The 25,682-nt window shown below is 37.0% G+C and overlaps 1 protein-coding gene across 3 annotated transcripts; it reads right to left on the reverse strand.

The window, feature by feature from the left end:
• Nucleotides 1–63: 63 nt before the first annotated feature.
• LOC122846746 (DENN domain-containing protein 1A-like) lies at nt 64–25,014 on the reverse strand. Of its 3 annotated transcripts, XM_044143860.1 has the most exons (23): nt 24,861–25,014; nt 19,478–19,542; nt 18,114–18,157; nt 17,780–17,829; nt 17,136–17,255; nt 15,864–15,933; nt 15,507–15,587; nt 15,001–15,054; nt 14,212–14,322; nt 13,158–13,258; nt 11,322–11,367; nt 11,055–11,156; nt 10,796–10,921; nt 10,367–10,468; nt 10,128–10,215; nt 8,945–8,985; nt 7,022–7,093; nt 6,746–6,802; nt 6,100–6,252; nt 4,781–4,845; nt 3,070–3,207; nt 2,552–2,792; nt 64–2,073 (listed from the first exon to the last, which is right to left on the reverse strand). In XM_044143860.1, exons 1-23 carry the CDS (start codon nt 24,875–24,877, stop codon nt 1,033–1,035), a joined length of 2,985 nt encoding a protein of 994 aa, XP_043999795.1. In that variant the 5' UTR covers nt 24,878–25,014; the 3' UTR covers nt 64–1,032. The 3 variants fall into 3 exon arrangements, with proteins under 3 accessions (XP_043999795.1, XP_043999797.1, XP_043999796.1); XM_044143862.1 differs by lacking the exon at nt 3,070–3,207; XM_044143861.1 differs by lacking the exon at nt 3,070–3,207 and having other exon boundaries at nt 15,001–15,069.
• Between the last annotated feature and the right edge of the window lie 668 nt (nt 25,015–25,682).

The following is a 25,682-nucleotide window of genomic DNA, read 5'->3' on the forward strand; positions in this document are numbered from 1 at the left end:
AATAATAATAAAAAAAAACAGTAAAACTTAAAAGATGTAGGAAGGAAACACACTATGCAAATGTAGTGTTTCAAAAACCTCATTTGTATTTATTTATACAGAAATTTTTTTAATGATCTTGGGGATATTAGTCTAGTGTAGCTGAGTGAGTTTGCTTAAAATATTTTGTTTTTAAGAACAGAGGAAACATTTTCACAGGTCAAGTACAGAAGCATAAAAGGAAGATTCATCATGAAGGCCAAGAGAAAACAGCACAATATAAGAACCAACAAAAATATAAGCAAAACAATGGCTGGATGGAGGGGCACAACCATTTATAGCTACTCAACTATAGTGATATCTGGATGGTTAGCTAGAAAATACTGTGTGCTTTGGAGATCTATGGAGGGTGTTGATGTGATAGTATTAAAGTCTGGTGACACTAGAGGGAACTAGAGGGGAAAAAAAGTGTGTTGGCAATTAGCAATGTGCTACAAACAGGTTTTGAAGCGAAGCTGTCTTTAAATGGGATTTTATGCCACAGGCCCTGATGCAGAGCCGGAACCAGATACACTCAGGACAGAAGGAGTCTGGACGACGGCTTGGTGGCCAACCCACTTCATCTGTCAGTTGTAGTGTAGAAGCCATACCACTAAGTCATCAGATGAACTAAGCACAAAAGCAGTAGTACAATATTCTATAGTCAAAGAAAAGCTCATTATAGAGCATTTGAACCTTATAATAAATAATCAAATCAAAAGACATTTTTGTTTCTGGATCCAGAAGATTTAATGAGCCAGCCATGTTATGGCAGCTTTACTAAGAATTTAATGAATCTGAATTCAGTGCTTGACCAAACTGCTCAGCTCTGAACATAAGTGTGTTTAGTAAGTGTTTTTAACACAATGGGTTTATTCCTTTAAAGCTCACAGCTAACAGTCCCTGTTGTGTCTGCATGTCAGGTTTTTTTTGCCTTGTCACTCCACTGCAACATTAGAACAGCAAAAAAAACTAGACAAAGAACATTGTGTGTCTCACATATGACGCACAAAATTAGTCAAATGTTTCCCACTTCCTCCTGAGGTCCTCTACCTTCTTCTTTTGTGGTATAAGAGGTGTGGCCATATGAAGCAGGTCCCCAAAAGGATCCGGAGGGTTCTGATGTTCTTCTTGTGCCTGCAGAGGCTTTGGCAGCGTGTTTACAGGTGTGCTGAAGACACAGGCGGAATCCACCAGGCTGGAGAGGGCATGGCTGCTGCCAGAGGAGCGAGGCAGAGTACTGACTGAGGGGGAGGCCGCTGACGGGGCCAGCCCGTGGCTGGGGGGTAGGGTGGAAATGCAGGGGGACGGCTGTCTGTGGTGTCCGGGTAATGTAGAGAAGGGCTGAGGCTGGGATGGAGCGTGGATGTATGGACCTAAAGGAGGACCATAGACGGCTGTAAAGGGATTTCCACTGACAGTTGGTGAGTAGTGCTGCAAAGACTGGGCAAATGGGTTTAGAGATGTGTGAGGGTGAGGAGGAAAATGGGTCAGACTCTGTGGGTAGGGCCTGGGTGCTAGAGCTGGCTTGCATGCAGGCGATGCCCTGATATCCAAAGCATCTGGGAGGTTAGTCTGTGCTGAGCTGTTCAAGGGGTCCAAAAGCCTGATCAGATCGACACCGTCCTCATCAGGTTTTGGGGCCCCCTGCTGGAGTTCATCTGAGGTCATGCTCAAAGCCTGCCGGAATTCTTCTCTTCCTGGAGTAGTTCTTCCTTCACCATTCCCTGAACTCTTGTAAAGCATTTGCACAGCAGGGGGCACCAGAACAGTTCCCAGCTCGGGTGTCTTCCTTCCGTGGGGTCGAGGAATAGTTATGTTACCAATGGCAGAGGGATCTAGAGAGTCAACTGCTATGCCAGAGCTTTCACAGAGAGGGGAGCAGGATTCCATTTGCACTGGAAGTTGGACAGACGGAAGCCTATCACAGGCAGGAGGCACACAGACAGGCAGGAGAGACGGCTCCTGGCCTAGACTGCCCAACTTGTTGTAAGGATTGGAGAGCTTGAGTCCTGGAAGAGTTCGGGAGTTTTCGCTGATGCTCAGGTCCAGTCTCTGCAGGAATAACCAGACAAACAGAGCACTGGATACTTCATGTTTCACTACAGAGCTCAGCTGCATTAAACATAAACCTTCTGTTATTGTTGTTGCCTGCACATCTAAAATGTTTCCTGAATCATACAAATGTGTTCAGTTTACTACTTGTGGCATTTAGTTTAAGTTTTTTACATATTAAAAATAGATCTAATAATTTGACTAAAACTCAATCATGAAAATTTCACATCTTGCTAAAAGCAGGGAAACGGATAGAGAGAGAAGAGCTCACAGCAGAATCAAGAACAGTTCTAGCCTTGTCAATGAATGGGATATTTCACATGAAGCACACATGGTTTCCTTGAGGAATCCTCTAAACCCAGTGCTTTCCATTCTGTTTAATTCCCTTTGTATAGTGTTATATTGTGATAATCTAAATTTTTATGCAGTCTACAGGGCGTTTCGCTGTTTATGCTGTAACTCCTAATGGATGGCTGACCTGGAAGGTGAACTTTGCTTGTAATTCTCCAAAGTCTTTTGGCGTTCTCAGGTCCTCCAGACTCTTAGCCAGGGTGATTGTTTGACACTCGGGTTCATCTTGGCATCCAAAAATGTCTCCCAGCAGGTTGACATTGGAGAACTTTTCAGTAACTGGACTAGGAGGGGCAGTGAGGCTTTCTGCCCCCAAACCACAATCATCTATCAACTCCACCTCCTTCAGGGAGCGATATGGCTGTGGCCTGCAGACAGACAGGGACCTTTGGTTATTAAAGTCTTTGGTAACATGAATGTCATGAATAAGGCCCATATGTTACCTTAAGAACAAGAAAAAATAAGGATCTTTTTGGCAAAATTGTTGAGACTTAGACTCCCTCATTAACACACAAGAGCTTCACATGCAAAGAGGTTTTGTTTTTAGGATAAAATGCTAGCGATAGAAATATAGACATATTTCACTGGTAAATATAGGAAGGAAGAAGAAAAAGATTTATTTAAGGTGATCAAAGAGATGCATACAGAGGTGACCAGTCAAAAGGAGTGGAGAAAAGAAAACTGTCAGGAAAGCCAGAGATGGACTCATCATCATAATGGAGCTCGTCCCCAGATGAATCCTCTGACAGAAACACTGTATAGTGACGAGTAGGACGGACAGAACTACAGAGCAAAGACAGAAAAAGAAAATTTACAGTGTCACACAGATTATCTAGTAAGTCTAAAAGAGACAGAAAGTAGAAAGGGAAATTAAGTGAAGAAGGACCTCTATTATTTTTTTTTTTAGACACTGAACATTAGATCTGAAAATGTTTTCTGTGACTTAGTCAGATAATTTTTTAAACATGTAGTGTTTTTAAACAGGGATTTTTTTCCCCTAAAAATGCAACATTACTAAGCAACTTAATGCTTTTAATTTCAGATATTAAAAATTGTACGGTAACACTATCTGACAGGGTGTGCATAAGACTGACATAACACTGTCATAAACATGACATAACACCTGTTGTGAACATGAAGGAGTCTTTATGAATGTCTATGACTGCTGTCATGAAGTGTCATTCGGTAAAAAATGACACTTTTAAAGCAAAGTTGCTCTAAAAGTGGCATTGAAAGTTCATTAAAAGTGCCAACTTTGCATTAAAGTGTCATTATCTACAAAATAATACCAAGTTACCAATTGTACAAGAAAAAAAGTAACATTACAGACCCACCTCTCTACTTCTGAAGGCAATAAATGAAAATTATTTACATAGACTAGTAAAACTTTGAAAAAGAAAACTAGAAACTAGACTATAAAGGTCTATAAAAGAAACTACTATAAAAGAAAACTACTACTTTTTACTACTATAAAAAATATTTTATATTTGATACTATACTTTTTACTACTATGAAAGAAAACTAGAAACCTATTTCTTTTCAACCTAGAACCTAAAGCCAACCAGCTCTGAAGGGGTTCCTATTTCATATTGAATCTAATAAAACATTTGTATAATGTACCAAGTACATGATTAAAAGAACTGTTCATGGGGCATGCTCCGGTGGCGTAGAGGTTAGCGCGCCCCACGTTTGGAGGCCTTCAGTCCTTGACGCGGCCGTCGCGGGTTCGATTCCCGGACCCGACGACATTTGCCGCATGTCTTCCCCCCTCTCCTTCCCCCTTTCCTGTCAGCCCACTGTGAAAAAAGGGACACTAGAGCCCACAAAAAGAACCCCCTGGTGGGGAAAAAAATAAAAAAAAATAAAAGAACTGTTCATAAAAAAAGACCAAATACATGTAGTGTTGAAAACATCTTGTACTGTATATAACATGACTACTTGATTGAGAGGAGAATCACTACAGATGCACCCATCAGGGTTTTTCAGTTGATAGAGATTTACACTCCGATTTTAAAGAGATCATGACTTTTTTTGTAGAATGCATGAAATGTAAATATGTGACGCAGATTCTTTGGTAAGAGAAGTGTTGAATCCAACAGAAACTGAATAAACATTATTTCAGCTTGGGTATCAAACCATATCTTTCTGACCTTTAAAAATGCATCAGAGAGCCAACCACCGATCAGAGACAATACTGAGAAAACAGGTCAATTTTGACCACTGGCGTATTTCATTATTTCTGCCAAGTTGATCAGAACATTTTAGTAGTCCAGGCATTTAGTGCAGATATTAAGCCTTTCACCATACATGCATTTTATTTTTTGACTTTAGTGCATATAATTAAATATATGCTTACTGGTCACAGCTGCTTTCCAGACTCATGTTGCTGCTTGGTCTCTTTAATAGTGTTGGTGGTCGGGCCTGTAGTAATGACAAAGCAAAGGATGGACACTCACATCAATATGCATAAATTCCAGTTCTCCAAAAACAGTGAACAATTTGACCATAGAAAAATGGCTGAAGTTCAGTTCAGTGAATGCAGAGCTTGTAGTTGAACACAAAAAGTCATCCTATCTGCAAGACAAGTCAAAAGAAAAACAAACAAAATGCCCAGAATAAGACCCTAAAGCCATTGCAAGCTGATGGGGGAAATATTGTGAATGTAGAGAAGTAGCAAAACAGGAAAAACGTTCACAATTCCTTATAAAATTATGAACTAACTGCTTCATAGTCAATGTTATTCATGTAAATAAAATGCACTTGTTCAAATTAGCATAATTACCAGAAAAATAATTTAGTAACTGGAAGAACAAAAACAAATATTTTTTGGATTCTAATTGCCCCTATTTTAGATCAAATAAGATGAGTCATCACTATGGCAGACATATCCAAAGGTTATATCAATCTGACACAGTTTTATCAATTTTGTTTCTCACAGAATGTCCCAAACAATGCCTAAGGTGGATAAAAGGGGTCTAAATTGTCTTGATACAGAACTTATTACAGGATTGTAAACCAGGTCTTTCACTGGTCTGCATGAGGACCAAGAGGATCCAGAACAGCTGACAAGGGAAAAGGGCAACACTCATCAACTCAGCTGGTCTCAGCTCATATAAAACGTCAACATTAGTTTATTTCCATAAATCTGCAGTCATCTCAAGCACACCTCCTCCTACATATCTAAACAGTAATATTCAGTAAATTAGAATACATATCCTGATGAGTCTTGTTTGTCAGATTAAAAGTACCTTTTGAAAACAACAGCACACTTTTCATTAAACTCTCATTTTGGTTTTTAAAAATACTATTTTTAATGGTGTGATGTAACGATCTAGTTTTAAATATCATGTTTTCACTGTAAATGAAAGTTGATTATAATTAACAGAAATAAAGGCTTTCAAACATCCATCTGTGCAGAATTCATCTATAGTAATGAAGTTCCTAAAATAAATAGGCTTTCCAATATAATTCATTGAATGGATTTGTACCTCAAAAGGCTTTAAAAGTGCTTTTATCTTCTATTTATAATATTTTCCCCCTAAAAATATAATTTACAATATATATTAATACACTATTAGAAAGTTCAATTATACTAAGTATAATCAAACTTCATTATGCACTTTTCAGGACTATACTGTCCTTCTTCCAGTTCAGCCCATGTTCACTTTAACTCACCTGTCCAAAGTGCACAGTGACTGGCCTGTGTCCATCCCATGTTCGCTCAGGTTCCTCCTTCATGACAGCAGCAGCGGAGAAAGCAAATTCTGCTGTGCTGTCATCATCATTGACTGCTGTCCTAGGGGTGGTGAAGCCGTTCTCGCCCTGCTCCTGAAAATGGGAATCACATGAAGGAGAACTGAAATGCCCCTCGGGTAGGGAAAGTATGTTTAGTGTTTTTCAGTGTGTTTCAAAGAAAAAAACTTTGCAGCCCTAGTAAAGCATCATGTTTTATTTTCTTTTTGTTCTCTTACTAAAGTAGCATGATTTTTTGTTCTGTTTGTTCAGCAAATGACCATGCAAACTTTGTATGAACCCAATGTAATTACAAACCGCTCCTCAAAATTCCACCAAATATAGTAGAAATTTACAGTTATTCTCAAACAAACATTATTCCTCTATTATAATACTTATGGTACAACACTGGAGCAGTAAAAATGAAAAAGGAATAAAAAGCATAGGGTAACTTACTCTGTAAACATACGAGGAACATTGTTAACCTGATTGAAACATTTTGGTCTTGAAAAAGATCCTGATCTGGCTATTGAGATTGGATCATACAATTTTTAGAACTCTTTGGGTAAATACCTACAGAGTTACATACCTTCTGCTTCAATCGGCTTTTGACTTCTTTGATGCGCATTTTAGCATGGTCCTTTGCCTGTTAAACAAACACAATTGGATCTTCACTGCCCTTGCAGTTTATAAGCAACATAAAAGTTGAGTCTCAGGAGGAGGAAACCATTTTGTGACTTGTCATCATAATGTTGGCTGCAGCAGAATTAACTATTCTACAGAACGTGTGTTCCTTCAAACTGTTTCCAAATGACACAAATATAATGAATTAAATGAATAGTTTTGAATGAGGAAGAATACTTACAAACTTGTACACAGTCTTCATGGCTGGATTTGCCTTGGTCTTCACTGTTTGGAAGATAGCTCCACCCCCTTTCTGTTTCAAAACATTGAAGAGTTAGAGGTAGTAGTCACACCGTTAATACATAAAGTCTCAGAAATGAAACATTACTGCATGAGCAAGGATGTAAAATCTCTAAATGCCTCCAGCCTTTAAGAGATTAATTAATGGATAAATAATCCATCAATATAATGTAGTGAATAAAAACTGCACCCATACATATTATTGGAACCCAACAAGTATCCTAAATACAGCAGAGGTTCCAGAAACAAGGAAGAAATTAGTAAAGTCAAAAGAAGCTATTCTATGAACCAAAGCATGTCCTAAAATTCAGTGTATAACAGAGTATGGAGGGCATGTAGGTCATACTATGTGCAATCCCAGGTTTTCTACAGCTGGTGTAAAACCAAAAATGAGGACCTTGTGCATTGCCAGGTTTTGGTTCTTAGCTGCCTCCAAGAACCTCAGCCTGCAGGCTACAACCTACTTCAGGCTTGTAGGCTGGTTGACAGGCTTTAGTACCTCTGAGGCAGCATTCAATGAAATCTCTTTGGGAGCTATCTGTGCTGCTTTTTGGAATCTCCCCTGATACCTTTGTGAGAGTCTACACAGTGAATGTGGTTACTGGTTTCAATGGTGTTCAGGGTTTCCCCCAGTGTATTGTAAGCCTGGCGGCTGTCATGCTTTCCGCTTTAAATAGGGTTTCACTGGCAATATTTCCCTGTAACATATAATTACCCAGTAATATTTTTACATTTCCTGCCTGCTTGTTTTTGTGTCATTTAATACAAAAACACGACGGACCGCCGATGGACCACCTTGGCGAACCGACCACCAGTCTTAGCAAGTTTTCTCAGGGAAACCATGGGACAATATTTTTTTTATTTTTTTTTAAAGCAGGCTCAAGACCCATCTTTTTAACTTCATTTCCTGAACTGGATCATTTCAGCTCAGTTTATACATTTTCCATACAGTTATGTGTTTTTCCATGTGAGAAAGGGGAGGTTAACGTTTGTTTTTATTTTGTGATTTTATTTTGTATAAATCTCTACAGCACTTTGATCTGCTTTTAGTATGAAGGATGCCTTAGAAAATAAAATTAATTGATGGATTGACTGACTGAGTTGAAGAGAGCTTGTTGCAGCAGCTTTCTCTCTCTCTATGAGGTGGGCACCATTTTCTTTTTTTCTCTTGCGATTCCCCAGGACTCTGTTGGTATTCATCATTCAACAGAGATGCCTAAACCGCTGTCAGTAGGAAGGAAATACAACTACATTTATGACTGTAACTATCATTATATCAGTCCTGGATGACCTGGATGACTGGCAGTCATCATTGTGTTTTCATGAGAAGATTATGGGACTATGTTTGGGGGCACGTGATCATATCGATTCACTGATACCACAGGTGACTTTGTTGGCATAAAATACTCAACTTGTGAATAAAGAATTTAAAAAAAATTCAGTGCTTAAAGCACCACCTTTGGCTGTCATCCAGGATTCATAGAACCATAATTACAGTCGTAATTTCCACTTAGTCCAACATCTGTGACTCTACATAACTATATTCAACAAAATTATAACGTCCACAATTGAATTCTTCTTTCATACAGCACTGCAGCCTGAGCTTGGGTCAATAAAAAGTAGTAAAAATAAACCGTTATTAAACTTTTCTGGGCTGCTTCTTTAGCAGAACATTCCCTTACCATGGAATAAAATACGAGGAATTTTTGGGGTGTAATGCACATTAAAATCAGCAGATACAATTAAAGTGTGTGTTCATAACAGTCAACTGCAGCCAGTTATCTAAGGGATTTCACCAAGTAACTTGGAATTAGATGGAAAACTACATCAATATAACTAATGGATGTATGACAAATCAGCTCACCTTCACGGTAAGCAGCCATTGGTGGTAGGTCCTGTCACTGCCTGTGGGAAGGAATCAATGAGATTTATGTCAGTATAACATGACCAACAATACAAAAAATAAGAACCATATTTCTTTAGTTCTGTGCCTCTCCTATATAAAAAGACAGAAAGAGCTTCACTAGCCTTTAACCTTGTTTATTTGTTCTTATATAGAAAGAACTCCTGAAACAATGTTTCTGTGTCTGATTTGTCTCCCTCCACCCCATGTTGGTTGTTACAGACAACTGTAATTAACAATTTACTTTTACCCCATGCTTTCTCAGGAAGATGGATTTCAGCAAAGCTATTGACTTTGCTGAACTCTCTAGGGTGATTGTGAGTTATTAGTGTAATTATTAGTGTGACTGTCCTGAGTACTATTATAATTTAGCCAGTTACTTCCAACCTATATGCATCTGAATGATAGAAGATAACGCTACGCTTGCATAGAGTTATGTTCTCAATGATGCAGCAGCCTCTAGGCAAAGAGGTACAGGGAAAAATATACAGAAATAAAAGCCCTGACGCAGCACTGCCGACATGCACTCTCATACAGGCCAGGCCCTTAGCCTGGTCCTCTCAGCAGCATGGCACAACCACCAGCAACAAAACCGCCTTTCACCATGCAGGAGTCTGCATGATTACATAACCTCTAATCTAGAGCCATAGGCTGTCTGATGGGAGCACACCACTCAGATACATGGTTCAAACACCCGTACAACAACACTCCCATAGATGGCAGAGGTGCCATCTATGAGGGATGACCTCCTGCCACACCACCAACAATTTTGTAGTTAATTCAGACATGTAATTCAATTTAAAGCTATTTATTTGACTGGATTTAATTATGTATCCAGTCAACGCACTTTCCAAAAAAAAATATATATTTTTTTTTTGAAAAGTGCCTTGAGGTGACATTTCTTGTACGGTATATTAACCTTACTTAACTAAACTGAATTTAACTTGAACTGACTTGAAAAGTAACCTTACATAACTTCTGTGACCTCGTTCCCCCTTATATAATGGTGGCATTATGGTAGGGGGAACATTACGCAAAGTCAAGTTTAGAATATAACTGCCAGTCTAAAGTCATTTTCACCGTTTTAAATGTCTGTTTTACACTTTAAACACACACAGTTTTGTAGAACATGTAGGTGGCTCACCGGCATACTCCCCCATGTTGATCTCGTCTTCAAAAATGTCATTGAAACCCTCTCCTGCATTTAACAGGTCCAAACGACCATCAATGAACTATATTAGAAGAACAAAGTTTGGAAAAAGAACAAAGTTTGGAAAAAGAAGATCCAAATTTTGCATGCGCTCATAGATTCCAAACCCATTGAACACAATTGATGTTAAAGGTGAGATTTGACAGGAGCACCAGTGGGTGCTGTATGTATACTTGTTTAAAGAGTTGAAGTTGAATGGCATTCTGAAGGAACTGTCTCATGGCACTGGAGCGATGGTTGATAAAAGTCTCCTCGTTGAATGTTATTGGTTCCCCCTAAAAGCATCAGAATATAGAATTTGGATCACACTGCTTGTTTGGGTCATGCGTAATTGTTTGTCTCTGTAAGAAACAATTAGGCGTGAAGTTGTTGATGAACTATATTTAAACATAGCACATGAAAAACTTGATCTCTAGATACAGAGAAAATAGCAACTCCAACTACCAAAAAATGTGATTCTGAAGGCTTCTGGTTTATGTAATAATTTGAGGAATGAAACTGGTTCTGAGTACAAATCTGGACCTTATAAAGAGTGCTCAAAGATAAACAACACGTTTTGTCTGGAAGCATTTTCTATTAAGTCAAATCCATTCCAGACTGACCGCTTCGAACTGCAGAGCATTCCTGTAGCTTCCAAACAGAGACACCTGACTCTTGAGAAAGGCTCGAGCCACACCATCTCCTGTTGTAGTCGAAAGTTTCTTCAAACGGCTTTTTAAGGATGAAACCTACATATTAAAAAGTCACACTCATTAATACAAACTTTATGATGGCTTTCCACAGAATAATGAGCATTTTATCTAGCAATGGTGATTTTTTGGTTATGCCTTTCTGATCTCTAAACAGCCAGGAGTTTCTTACCACATCATTGGGAAGGCTTTGAAGGTCATCATAGGGGGTTTCTAGGGTGTTAGTGTCCACATTCAAGAGGACCACATCATCCAGAGCCATCCCTTGAACTTTCTACAAAAACAACAGAAGCAAATGGCACAGTGACATGATATATTTTATTTATGAAACAATTTAAATCATCTCAAAGCTAACACAAGCCGAGCTAAATATAATGCAGAGACTCAGATTGCTTTTTATGATCCAGTTCAAGTGGGCAATAAATTCATAGACCACTACCTCCATCAGGCTGGAATGTACTCCGATGAGGAAAGGCATTGGGGCACTGAGGGAAAAAACAGAAAAAACTTGTTTATTTAAGGTATGACAACACCTGACACCATTACATTAAATAAACCTTATCAATTCCCAGGCAGTTTAGTAGCTCTATAGATTTATTCAACAAATTAGAATATCATGAAGTGATAAAGTCTTTTTAGGAACTATGTCACTAAGCAAAACACATCATGTACATTAATAACATACAGATGCATGTTTGTAAGGCTTTATGTCTTTTACTTATGATGATTTTCTACTTAGAGGTAATGAAAATATGAGATTTTAAATTAGAATATTCAGTTTACATCTAAAAACAGAAATGTGAGCTTAGTAAAAATTATCTTTAATACCGGCTTAAGTTGTTTTCTTTTTCAAAAGGTACTTGTAATCTGACAAACGGGACTCACGGGGCTGTATATTCTAAATATTTCAATATGACTGTATAGAACTTTCTACCTTTCCACTCTAGAAAATGATTCCTATGTGCTGGAGATCTCTCAATTAAGAGTCAGATTTTTTTCATCACTGCTATGGTTTATGTCACAACACAAACAGCACTTCAATACGCTCACTGTGTCGTCATCAAATGCAGAAGACTGAAACAATTACAGTCTAAACGTCTTTTCTCCGTCTGTTTCCAATGATTAAGTGTTTTGCTATGGGGAATGCCTGATGCATGACTTGACCAAAGCTTGACTGTTATTATACCAACCATTAATGGCTGACAGTAGGGACAGCTATGGTCATTTTCACACCTTGTAATCCAGGAGACCTGGTACGGTTGGCTAATCCAGATGACAGCTACATCTACCAATAATGTTTTGCTTACTTTCTTTTTAGAAGTATGGCTAATTAGTTACGATTGAAAGTATTACAACTTTTTTTGCAAGCTAGCAGATATCCAAATGGCAGGAAGCAAGCTCTCAGAGACCTAGTGATCCACCAATCGCTAGACAGCCTAACTTTCTGTCCACAAGTCCAGTCACCAATGGGCTTCTGATCAAAGCGGGGAGAAGAAGGAGTGGGTTGAATGACGACTATTTACAAAATCAAGTTTTAGAGTAGTCCTGACAAACATCATAATGCCATTTAACCTTCTGAGTACTAAAATACAGGAGGTCTTCCACATAGTAATGCCTCCTTTGTCATATCAATGCTATGAAAAAGAATAGAGTATATATATTTTTTTGTTTGAAAGGTTTTATTTGCAATAGTGGCCTTTATTTGAGAGTTATAAGACAGGAAAATGGGTAATGAGAGAGGGGGAAAACATGCATGAAAGGTCATCAGGCTGGGACTTGTAACTATGACGACCATGTCAAGGACTAAGGCCTCCTTACAGGGATTGTACTTTACTTGTGCGCCACCAAAGCACCCAGCATATTTTTCACTTCTAGTAGTTTTGTCACTTTTTAGTTCTGTGTGACGGTAAACAGAACTGAATATTTCAACCAGATCTGAATTTATCATAGTACTTTCAAATTTAAGACCATAAGTATGCATTTAGTTGTTTATTTTCAAATGTTTTTGCTGCCCTAGTGGCCCTTACTAGTATGAAGACAGAGAAAGGGCACAAAGAGAAGGGGGAAGACATGCAGTAAAGGTCAACAGGCTGAGAACCAAACCATAAATGGGTGTATTAAGGACTAAAAACCTCTGTACATAAGGCACTCATGCTTCCTCTACATGACACCAGAATTTCTACATTAAACTACAGTATCACAGTTTCACTAATACACATTGTCCTTGGTCAAATTTAGGGCTGTTTTCTTACAAATTTTAAAGTTTCAAACTCACCAGCAGTAGTCTAACAGATGTTGAGGAAGCACAGGAATGTAAACATGTTGCCAGTACATAGGATACAACATGGCCGCAGACCCATGTACACAAGCTGTCAACTGGAGACAAAGATCAAAAACACATGTGACAACTCATTTTTATACTTATGCATGGTTTAAAAATACAATACATGTTTGTCAGTTGCATATGAGATATGAAACAGCCAAGAATGTAGAAAACACCTGCTTTCATCCATTATATTACTAAATGAAATCTTGCCACTAGATGTCACTAATTACCCTTCCAATAAGTTCAATTCATATCAATAGCTATTTAGACAACAATATTATTCATTTAGGTTGTAATTATTACAGATATTATGAATTGTAGTGATTTGTATATATGGGGCTTTAGCACAGTTTTTCATGCTCCTCAGCTTTTGAAGGAGAACTTCAAAAGGTACAGTTGTAGTCTCTTAGCCTACAACTGTACCAATCTGTTAATTAAACGACTCCGTGTGTCTCTTAACTGCTTGCTGTTCAGTCAATTTCTGAGCTTTATCAATTTAAAAAGCTTGCAGCTGTTAAAATGATTGCTTTGGGGACATGAAACCGAAAAGAGCTGAAAAGGTGTGTGCTGAAGATCACAATAATGCACCATAAGAACAATAAACGAGCATTGCAATTGCTGCAGTAATTCAATATCTAGAGATGACACCTTACAAATACTTGTATGAAAAGCTCACACACTATTCAAAAATACAATCTGTGTCGGTAACGTAAAGTGGAAAAAAATGAAAAATAAATAACCATGACAACATAGTGCTCCTCCAAACAATCATAGCTCTAAAAATAAAAAACATTTAGGTGGAGTTGTGCTAAACCACAACCCTCACACTAACTAAGCTGGCTTTATTTAGCACCAAGTAAATCAAACTCTTAACAAATAATGCATGTTTTATACTAAATGAAAGAAAACAACTACACAATAACAAAAAGGTCAATACTGACAACTAACTTCTGACATGATGAGCAGGACAAAAAAAGAGGAGGAAACAGGAAGTACTACTTACAGTGCTCAGTTTGCTACAGCAGATGAGGATTCGACGTTCATAAAGCATACTAGCATACAAATGAAGCATGTTATTGACATCTACTGCTACAAAGTACTCTGTTAGGTTTCTCTGTAGAGGTAAAACATGAAGAGATACATAGTCAGGACAGTTAGTTGTGGCAAAATCTCCATATGACACAAATAATTTGACATGAATTTTATAGGTTTTGATGCATTTAAAACTTCTCAAAAGAGAAAAGAACACTATTAGAGGTCTAACTACGATATTTATATATCGATGCTTGCTAATATATTATTCTGAGCAGTAGGTACCCTCAGCTGTCTGAATTACCAAACCAACAGGACATAGTTGGTTTAAAGAGGCCTGCTTAGATTTTAATAAATGACAGAAATTCCATCCAAATGTATTTCAGTGTAGGTATCTATTACATTATCATCTAGATAGAATATCCATTATCCATCCAAATAATAGGTGGGACTAATCTCTACTGGTCATTAAGCAAGATGCAGGGTCCACCTAGACAGGTGAACAATCCATGCAGAAAGACCCCAGACCAGGATTCAAACCAGACCTCCTTGCTGCAGAGTGACAGTGTTAACTGGTCCAGCATGCCACTCTATATTAATATCAACTCAAATCCATTTTTAAACTGTCAGCATTTGAAGTCCCAGAACTTAGAAACTCATTACGCTTTCTAACCTAATCAGGAAGCTAATGTTCAAACTGTGTAAAGACAATATGAATAATGAGGCTATGGACTCTCAGGGTAGGGAATTCAACACTCACATTTTCCGGTATGCTTGGGAGTTCCCTTATGTCAGGCACAGTGAAAAAGGAATGCTGGATAAAAAAAAACAGTGAAATAGAGTGAGAGAGAGGTATAAACAAAAGATTTGCATTTGCTTAAATAATTACTGAGGATACAGTTAAGCTCTAAAATATTCCTACCACGTGCCAGATTTAAATTAAAAATAATTTTTACCAAGATATTTGAAAATGAGGCAAGCATCTCTGTTAATCTTTAGCTCACCACATATTATCTATGAAGCCAAGACCCTGCCTGGGCCACTCAAAATCATTAGTTACTTCCAGACCCAGGCAACATAGTAGTCAAAATAAAATATCTAATTGAATTCTGAATAACTTGGGACTAGATTTTATACACACAAAACACTTCTGTGACAGTAAAATATTATAAGTGCTATGAATTTATTAACAGAAATGCAAATGTGCAACAGCCATAACTTTTCAACTGATTTCAAATGAGTGTATTGTGAAGAATTGGAGCTTACCACACCAAGGTGAACAGGGACTCCAGCCTCAGGTATGGGGAGTGTATGTAGTGACACCAGGAGCTCTTGCCACTGGCTTTCCTGTAATATTACACCAATATCAACCCATACAGCAGCAATAAAAAAATTTCCACTGGAATAATGACTAATTTCAAAAGACAAGCTGCAGAGTGTGGACACAGAAAAATTAAGCCCACAGTTGATATGAAGACAGATAGATAAATATATGTTAACATATTCCATCACTACATGTGAAAATCAGCGAGTATCAGGGAGATCTATGTAAACTCAAACACCCACTGAGAATTTGGAGACAAACAAGAACCAAACCTAACATGCGAGAGTGGAATGAGTCACCTGGCCTTTGACAGTGCAGTCAGCAAGGATATTCAGCAGCTTGTAGAAAACTTCAAACCACGGCAGGTAGCTGAGAGAAGATACATTTTTAATATACCTTTAGTAAGGCATCATTTCAATTCAAAATTAATCATTGGTTGTAAATTTATGGATTCATCACTATTTTTTAAAGGATTTAAAAAATAATGAAAGCTTATTTGAAAGCTTTTCTAGAAATTAGGTTGATTAGCATGGCCAAAATAGCACATGCCATAAATTATTTTTAACATTGAGTAATGAAAATTTATGGTTGAATTTATTTACTGCATGTTTATGTCTGTGTAAGGTTGCACACAAAAATGGCTCTTTAAACCATTCCCACCAACACAAAAGAGACACAATCAAAACTGTCAGATGACTTATTACCCTGCAATAATAACTCAGAAATAGTCCAAATAGTTTGAATGTATTTTTTCTTCCTTTCCTACTTACTCTAAAGTTTCTGTTTATATCATAGGTTTGTGTTGCATTTCTATCCTTAAGAAAAAGATAAAAAGCGAGATATTAACATACACGGAAAAGCCTTAAGAAAACCTTATATTATAGCAGAAAGTATACCATATAGAAAGGCTTACGGTATATGCCGCATAAACTGTTCAGTACATTATTGCGAGAGAACGCAAAACCTAATGCAAGTCAATGCAAAAGTATTGCGAGGGAATGCAAAAGTTTTGTGAAGCAATGTCCCCTAGGGGCTCCGTGTCTTAGCATCATAGACATACTCTATAATTTTCATCTCCAAAATAAACTGCTGTATGTATCCAACAAAAGAAATTAAGACTTGTAACTGTCCTGCAGGACTCTTTATACACAAAAAAGCTTGTAATAAACATGCAAGTCCAATACGGCTTTACTTGAAGTTTAAGAAATGTGTAAGCTGCTCATTCACAGAGACAATAATTGCTTTATATCATTTTACATTGTTACACTGATCATATTTTTTTCTGTCAACTTTATCCCTTTAATTGGTGGAATAAAGCTCAGATTTTCAGATATTAAAATAAACAACAAAAAAATAAATTAACAATGTTGAAGAATACTGCCATCAAGAAAAACACAGCTTTAAGCTCCAATCAAATCAGTTTCTGTTTTTGAAAAAAATGACCACCAGAATTATTAACCTTTTTTAATGACTAACACAATGACTTTATTATTTCAAGGGCCATGTTTACATTGTTTTCACAGGATTGTGAAAGCAATATGTGCTTCAGATCCTGAAACAATCAGACCCACCTGAGAATGCAATAGCAGGTGTGAGCTCCCGAAGAGAGACGACAGAAACCAAATCTCTGTTTACTCTCAATGTCAGTCAACACAAATGTGAAGTTCTGGCCAACCTGGTTGATTGTTAGGCTGCAGGGGGCAGATGTTACATAAAATAAAGAATTAGAACATCCAGACTGAACTCAGATATATGAAAGATCAAACTGCAAGGTACCTTAGACTCTGAGGAGAGAGAGAAACACTCTTAGACCAACTCATAGGTTAATATAAAGGAATAAAATGTATTGTATTTGGGGCCTTTTGTCACTTTTGGGCCTTGTGAGGCACAAAGAGAATCCCGTGGTTGTGGCTGACAGATCCAGAGAGTATAAATGGGGAAAAAACAGTGTTGAAAATGAGGAAACACCTTGCAAAAAACTGGAGAATGACTGAAAACCTTTGACATGAATGCAAGTGGTCAATGACACAATGTGGTCACTACATACTTGTCCAGGAGAATTGAATGCAACATGTCAATAATTCAATGAAATCTGCTTTATGAATAAATATTTCTATGAAGCATAGTAATATACACATTTTGCTTTGGAATTGATAGTCAAAATGCATGTTTGGATTGTTGAATCCCAATAACGTCTGTATTTAAGTGTATGTACCTGTCCATGCTGAAGGGGAAGCAGAACTTTGGCACAGTAAGAAGAGTTTCCTGTGAAACAAAAAGAAATTGATGCACAATATACATGACAGACTGTATATAAGTGAACATATTTAAAGAGATAGACATCCAAAAAGTGGTGTTGCAAAGAGGAAATTTTAAGGTCAACAGGCAGACATATAGACAGAAAAATAAAATAAATCTAATTGGGTTTTATATACTGAAAGCAGCTGAAAACAAAATCCCACGCAAAAGAGCAGCAGTGTGTAAATTACTTTTAACTATTTGCAAAATCTAAACGTCAGAGAAAGAAACATGGTACACTGTGTTTAAACCTGATCAGGGTAGTCAGCGGGAAACTGCCTTTGCACCTCCGGTCCTGTTTAAAATGGACAGAAAGAAGTCAACAAATTAAAGTTAGGCTATCATTTGATGTCCACATCAAGCTACCATTTGATGTCAAGTTCCACAATTCAAATTCAGAAACATCTAAATTGTGGTAAATAAAAACGAAGCTGTTTGCAAGATTCAAAATATAAAAACAGCATGGTCAAGAACTGATGAGGTAGTACACAGGAAATGAGCAACAGGAAGGACTTCTTAGAAATATAGCTGACAAGTTCTCCTCAGAATCCAGGAAATCAGTCACACACAGTAGTTAAAATCTGCCTTATACAGAAGAGGAAGAGTGACATTTTCATAACTATTAAATTAGTTTCTGCTGTTTCCAGTTGTTTACTCTTGGAATGCTTCTTCATTCGCCAGCAGTTACTGTGTCGCCTCTGAAGTGCAGTAACCAGATGATGGGTGCCTAATTCCTCTGGAAAATTGCAGTAAAACAATCTCAAGTGGCCAGCAACAGTTCTTACAACAAATCCATTCATTTAGCAATATTTTTGTCTATCAGCCATACCAATATTATCAACAATTTATGATGAAAATATCTTCTTTTAGGTTAACCTAAATTCAATATGTCCCATCCAGTATTTTAACAAATTTCAACAAAAAGCTGGCCAGATAAATACTTCAAAATAGAATTTCTACTACTATTGAGATAATTTTATTCTTAGCAATCTGTTTAGACTTTAGGAAAGTGAGAAAGTGATGAGAAGATCTGTGACAGATGAACATGTCTGATTCTTACATCTACTTCAACATGCATTGAGAGCACAGTACAGGGTCATCCAATAATCTAATATATCTGACAATAAAAACAAAACACAAAACTAGGACAATGATCAACTGTCTAGACCAGGGGTGGGCAGCTCCAGGCCTAGAGGGCCGGTCTCCTGCAATTTTTAGATGCATCTCTACTTCAACACACCTGAGTCAAATAATGAGGTGATTAGCAGGACTCTGGAAAACTCGACTGTTCTTAGGAGGTGATTCAGCTGTTGGAGTCAAGTGTGTTGGACCAGGGAGACATCTAAGAGTTGCAGAACACTGGCCCTCCAGGACCAGGATTGACCACCCCTGGTCTAGACATATCAATGTTGTTGAAAAGTGAAAGGTTGTTCATTCAGCCTTACATCTTTGCAAGACTGAGCTTAATGAGGACATGAGGGTGAAAATGCCCCCCTTTCTTCACCACATGTTCTGACATTAATAGTGTAATGATGGTTGACCTGATAGGGCCATAAAAAAAGATTTTCATGGATGTCTGATGATACAATGGCTAGATTAAAGTCCACGAACTTACCAGAGATATGCTGCCCTGGCTTAGCTACCTCCAGATACACTTCAAAGGTTGACTCTGGGCTTTCCCTGGAACAAAAGGTGAGAAATTATATTACAAGCTATTACAAGCCAAACTTAAACCCAGGGTATATAACTTTTATTACATACATACATGCATACATGCATACATACATACATACATACATACATACATACATACATATATATATATATATATATATATGTATACATATGCATGCACGCAGACAGACAGACAGACAGACAGACAGACAGACAGACAGACAGACAGACAGACAGACAGACAGACAGACAGACAGACAGACAGACAGACAGACAGACAGACAGACAGACAGACAGACAGACAGACAGAGCAAAAGTTTGGACACACCTTAGCAGCTGTGTCCAAACTTTTGGTCTGTACTGTACATACATACGTTAAATGCTTAACATATGTCAAAATATGGAAAAGTATTAAAAATAGTTTGACAGAATATATTTCCCTTGTTATTCTACCATTTCTCTTTCACACATTTCATTCATTGTAGTAGTTCTGATAATGTCACATATATAGCGAGTCCACAACATCCTAAAATTGTAAGTCACACTTTAATCTTTGCTGTTTTTCTGTACTCTTTAAAATACAAGAGCTTTCTCTGTTTAATGTTCTAGTTTTCTTTTTTTTGTAAGTTTCTGTAAAGTGCAGTGGTGCAGTGAATGGGAATGTTCTGTCATTCATCCTCACTGTTCTTAGGAAGGACAAATGTCAGTTTGTCTGGAGTAATACTGGAATACTGTGACATCTGATTAAAACAATACTCTGTCCTTGGTGAAATATTTTTTACATTTCCATTGTAGTCTACCTTTTTTATTGTGCTAATTGTTGTGTATGTTGTCTGTAAACTTTTAATATATTGAAAATTTGTGCAATTCTGTGACAGTATATTGGCAATGTACTCTTGAAAAATGTGAATATTTTAAATACACAATGTAAGTTTTTTCAGCTGGAAATGTTTTGTAATTGATTCTTCTGTGTACTGGTAGCCTGATATGTTTGCAGTACTGTAGTGTGTATGAAGCATGTAATGTACTATGGCAAAGAAGAATAATAAGACATTGATATGTAACTGAAAAGTGTACTTCAATAGTAACTATAATGAAATTAAAGTGTAATTGGAGCATACTGTGATCACACTACTAATATATAAAATATGTAATCCTTATATACTTAAAATACATTCTAAATATATTTTTGATGTAATTCAATCACAAAAATGGTACACTTAAGATATAGTAATCAAGCACATTTATATTACATAAAATGATGCATACTTAAAGTATACAAAGTATAACTTTAGTTGTTCCAAAAAAGCACATCATAGTACACTTGGTACACTTTAAATTGATTTTCTACAATTTAATTACCTAAAATACACTAAGTACAAAATTTGTTGTTCCAAAATAACACACTTCAAGTAAACTGATAATCAATTTAGCTTCAAGTGTGTTTATGTACGCTAAAATTTAATATGCTTAGTATATTTCTTTTTCACCTGGGTGAGTTTTGCTCTTGCTGTTGAAAAGCATGTTTGACAAGTCATATTTTCACATTTCATCATTAACTTTTTTTCAGCACGTCAGGCCTGAAACCTCACACACTGTTCAACAATTGAATGAATGTTTACGTTTTTATTTGACACTACTTGGTATAAACAGTGTTGTGAAATTAATTTGACTTTATGTATAATTTAGGCTGTTGAGCCTTAGTGTTAAATATTGCATTACTAACTGCAAGTTTTTCAGTTGTCTTTTGAATACTTGCTGCACTTTGCCTGCAAGTATTTCGCATGTTTTCTCTCTAAATTATTTGATGTTATGGTTCCATTTTGCCAGATCTCGTAGTAGCATTTATACCTAAAGAGTAATATGAACAGCCAATCCATGTGATCGGTATTGGTGACTGAGAGCGATTGGCCTTAATGGGTGATCGATATCAACAGCAATAAACCTGATCAGAGCAGCAGTAGTTTATATTGATTGTATTTATTGTATTCATTGACAAAATCTGTGCAGATAAATCATTTTAATCTTGTTTGCATAACCTTTGTCTATTTTTAGCCAGACATTACTCATTGTCCAGGGGCAATAGGTGAAAACTAGCCTTTTGGCTAATTCTGGCACATTTATAAAAATGTCAACTAATGTGCATTGTCCTTACCAAATTAATTAAATTATTATTGCACAGCTCGGTCAGAAACAGACAGTCTGTTTCCCCTATAACAACTTAGAGAACTTGCTGTATGACCGCAAACAGACATTCTGATGTCATTGCATTGGTCTATTGGATGTTTTTTATTCTTTATATTTAATTAAGTCAAAACAAAAAAATTTATTTTATGTGCCTCCATGCAGAATAAACTTGTAACAGAATGAGACAAATAAAGAAGAAGAATGAGAAAGGAGTAACTAAACAACAAATAACAGATTGGTAAACAAAATAAATTGAAATTCTACCCAATATGATGAATAAATTTACAAAGTGTAAATCATCTCCTCTAAACTGCTACTTCTTAGCACACTGAAAAAAATAACTCTTTGGATGAACATAAAAAAATCATGGAAAGGTTTTCCACCTGATTACTTTGCTTTATTTCAGCACCATGTAATTCTGTTACTCCTATTTAAAGCAAATGTGTTAGGTCAACTTAATGTATTAAGGTTATTCCAATGGCTCAACTTATGTTATGGTTATTTTATAGGTGATTCTAAATCAAACGTGTTGGCTGCACTTAATATATTATGGTTATTCTAATTTAAATAACATGAGTTGGCTCAACTTATGTTATTATGGCTATTCTATTAAGTGTTGGCTAATCTTAATTTATTATGGTTATTCCAATTTAAAGCAAATATGTTGGCTCAATTTAATTTAAGGTTGAGTCAACTCATTTACCCAATGTAATTTAAAAGAGCCAGCCCAACTAATTTCCAATGCTTTGGACCAATTAATTTACTTGAAAAAGATTAATGGCAATTTAGTCGAAACCAACTTTTTTTTTTTTCTTCGAAGAGTTTTTGCGGCACTAGTGGCTCGTATTTTTTGAGACAGTAGGCAGACAGGGTGAGGACATGGCAAAGGTACAAGGACCGGGAGTCGAACCAGCAACATCCGCATCCAGGACTAAGGCCTCCAAACGTGCAGTGTGCTAACCCCCTGCGCCAACACAGTACGCTGGAGAAACCAACTTATGTTACAGTGATACCTTCACACTACTTATTAAGTTGATCCAACTTATGAAAATTAAGTTAGCTCAACAAACATGCTTCATGCTGAAAGAAAGCTATTTAATCATGTGAAAATCCTTTCCATGATTTAATTACATTAACTCAAAGAAATTTTTTTTAAAAAGTCAAAGAATTTTTTGGCACTATTACAGTGCAGTTCTTAAATGCAAATAGTGCCCTGCAGAGAAAAACAAATATCTATAGTTTAAAGTGTAACTAAAACCGCTTTGAAGTATTCCCAGGCGCAAAACAGTTATGTCTCGTGATCTTCCATAATCTCTCGTGATCCCCTGATCTCGCTAGACCCTCTTCGGAGGGAAATGAATCTGACTAAATTGAATCACATTATCTCAACTTGAATACGTTATTCAAGTTGAGACAAAAACAATTGTTTCGCGTGAACTCGTGTGATATCCCGTGATCTCACTCAGCTTCGGCACAGGATCAGTCTGACTATAATGAATCATGTTATCACAACATGATTAAATTTCATAAACGTGAAGTTGTTGAATTTCTTGTTTATCCAACATGATTGTATCACGTTTTTGTTTGAAACATGAAATTTTTTAGTTAAAAAAAAGGTTGCTTTTTCCAGGAAACCTTTTTTTCCTGTTTCATGACTCTCTCTGTCTTGACTATGATTTCTTATGATTAGATAGAAAAAAAGTAGAATTACAGCAAAGTTTGTAGGAGACCAAAACAACACACACAACCAAATTGTTGACATTTAATTCTACTGTTGGGTCTAGATGTCACTTGAGTGATTCATTTTGAAGATAACTTTATTTATTGTTACTGTTAAACTAAAATCCAGCATGGGGAAGAGGGATGATCTCGGATTTTCTTGACAACATGATATTCTTTTGTTAATGTGATAACCCCCTAAATTAATTTTTTTTCACTGCACAGCTCTTTCTGACACTTTGCCTTCATATCATCACAACAATGTCACTACATTACATGGTGTTTACAATCATTCTTAGGAGTGTTACACTGAGAAGTAGTTCACCCGATAAACTTAACAGATGAGCAATTCTAGGTGTTTGTTAATTGATGCTGCTGCTAGCCTGAAGGAGCTGTGTTGTAGAGGATCGGGGAAGGAGTGCTCAACTGGGGACTGCAGCTCTAAGGAGGAGCTTTATCGGAATGAACATTTATGCACCCTGAATGGGTGTAAGAACAATGAGAAAAAGATAAAAGAAGAAAACAGTTATATATTGGACCTTACAATGCCATTGCAATACATCACTAATGTTTGCTTTGTTTTCACCATGTCTAAATTCCTCAGTGCACTGAGTTACTGCCATGTGACTGACTCATATTTTAAAAGTCAACTGAACAACTTTACCCAATAGCAGGTGAAGGTAGGTGGCCTAACTTATTCAACTGTTTGGTAATATTTATGTTCACTCTTCCATCCATCCATTTTCTGAACACCCTTCGTCCCTAACGGGGTCGGGAGGGTTGCTGGTGCCTATCTCCAGCTGCGTCCCGGGCGAGAGGCGGGGTACACCCTGGACAGGTCGCCAGTCTGTCGCAGTGTTCACTCTTGCATTTTACTTATCAAAACTTTAGTTATTTTCTCTAAATAGTCAATTTTGGTAAATGACTCGAAAGAGGGAAAAAAAAACAACTAAAGAACCTGACTAAGCAGACGATATGAATCACATATAATTAACACAATTGAAACCCATAGAAAAGCATGTTTGACAAGTCATATTTCCACATTTCATCATTAACTTTTTTCAGCACGTCATGCCTGAAACACACACTGTTCAGTAATAATGTCCCATAGTTACCATAACAACTGCATCTTTCATAATGACGTTCGGCGCCACTTATTTGTTTTTCTGCTTGTTTACTAAAAACACCAACTAACTAGCAGCTTCTATGGATGATGGTTAACCTCACAGTCTAAAAGCCTTAATAATGCAATGTTATTCTCTGGTCAGATAAGTGGAGGGAGAGGCACCAGTACTTCAACTAGTGTCGCAACAAGTCAGGGCCTTCCATATTCTTTCGTTCTCAGGGACTGTGAGAACAAAGCTAACAACAGCAGCTTGTTAACAACCTCCAGAAAAACTGCGGCAAAGTACTCTTACTTAATTCTGGAGCTCATCTTTAGTTGTCGTCCCGCCGTTGCTGGCAGAAGGTTAGTGGGCGCAGACGCGTCGGTACGGGGATGTTTTTGAGATCCTAGCCTGCCTGTCAAACACGGCTGTGCAACGCCATAGTGTTAGTCCACGCGTATGTCACGCTCTATCTCGCAGCTGACGCTGGGGTTTGTAGTTCTCTTGTAACAATCTCAGATGCATTAAAATGCTTGATAAACTACAGGTTCCATAATACATAACGTGGTTTCTTCCAGCGGCCAGTTTGATTCATTCAGTCTCCTGTGTTTACCGTTACTTGTCTGCAGTTTCCGCTGGAATAGTTTAAAAATTAGACAGTCTTTCACTTTGCAGACACAATAAAGAAAGTCTTTAACCTCCTGAAAAATCGCCTTGCATTTATATACTGCTATTTTATGTGAGATGTTAATGTAAATAAGCCAGTTATGTTATACATTATTAATTTTAGTTATAATTTTTACATAACCACGTTACAGCCATAATAATACTGACAATCTAACTGTTCATAGTGAATTTTAAATGTTGTGATGTTAACCCTCCTGTTATGTTGCGGGTTAAATTGGCCCGTTTTAAAGTTTTAGTTTAAAAAAAAAATAAATAAATACTTGAAAGTATTTTTTTGCATGAAACTTTTTCTATTTGTCTTAATAGGTACACTCTACATATAAACTGAAAATTTGTAAATTTTACACATTTGCAACCCCTCCTGCGTCTATTAATTACATAGATACTGTTCGAGTCAATTTGACCCGGCAGTCAAGTTGAAGGGTAAAAAAAGATTAAAAAAATTTT

Source organism: Gambusia affinis, linkage group LG17 (assembly GCF_019740435.1).
Source record: "Gambusia affinis linkage group LG17, SWU_Gaff_1.0, whole genome shotgun sequence".
In the NCBI taxonomy this organism is placed as follows: Eukaryota; Metazoa; Chordata; class Actinopteri; order Cyprinodontiformes; family Poeciliidae; genus Gambusia; species Gambusia affinis.

Bases quoted from the DNA above. Each gene is read 5' to 3' on its own strand.
- LOC122846746 (XM_044143860.1), bottom strand. The intron at 8,986-10,127 runs GTGAGCCACCTA...TCCTTCCCACAG, and splicing joins CAACATGGGGGAGTATGCCG to GCAGTGACAGGACCTACCAC. The intron at 6,253-6,745 runs GTATGTAACTCT...TCCCATTTTCAG, and splicing joins AAAGCCGATTGAAGCAGAAG to GAGCAGGGCGAGAACGGCTT.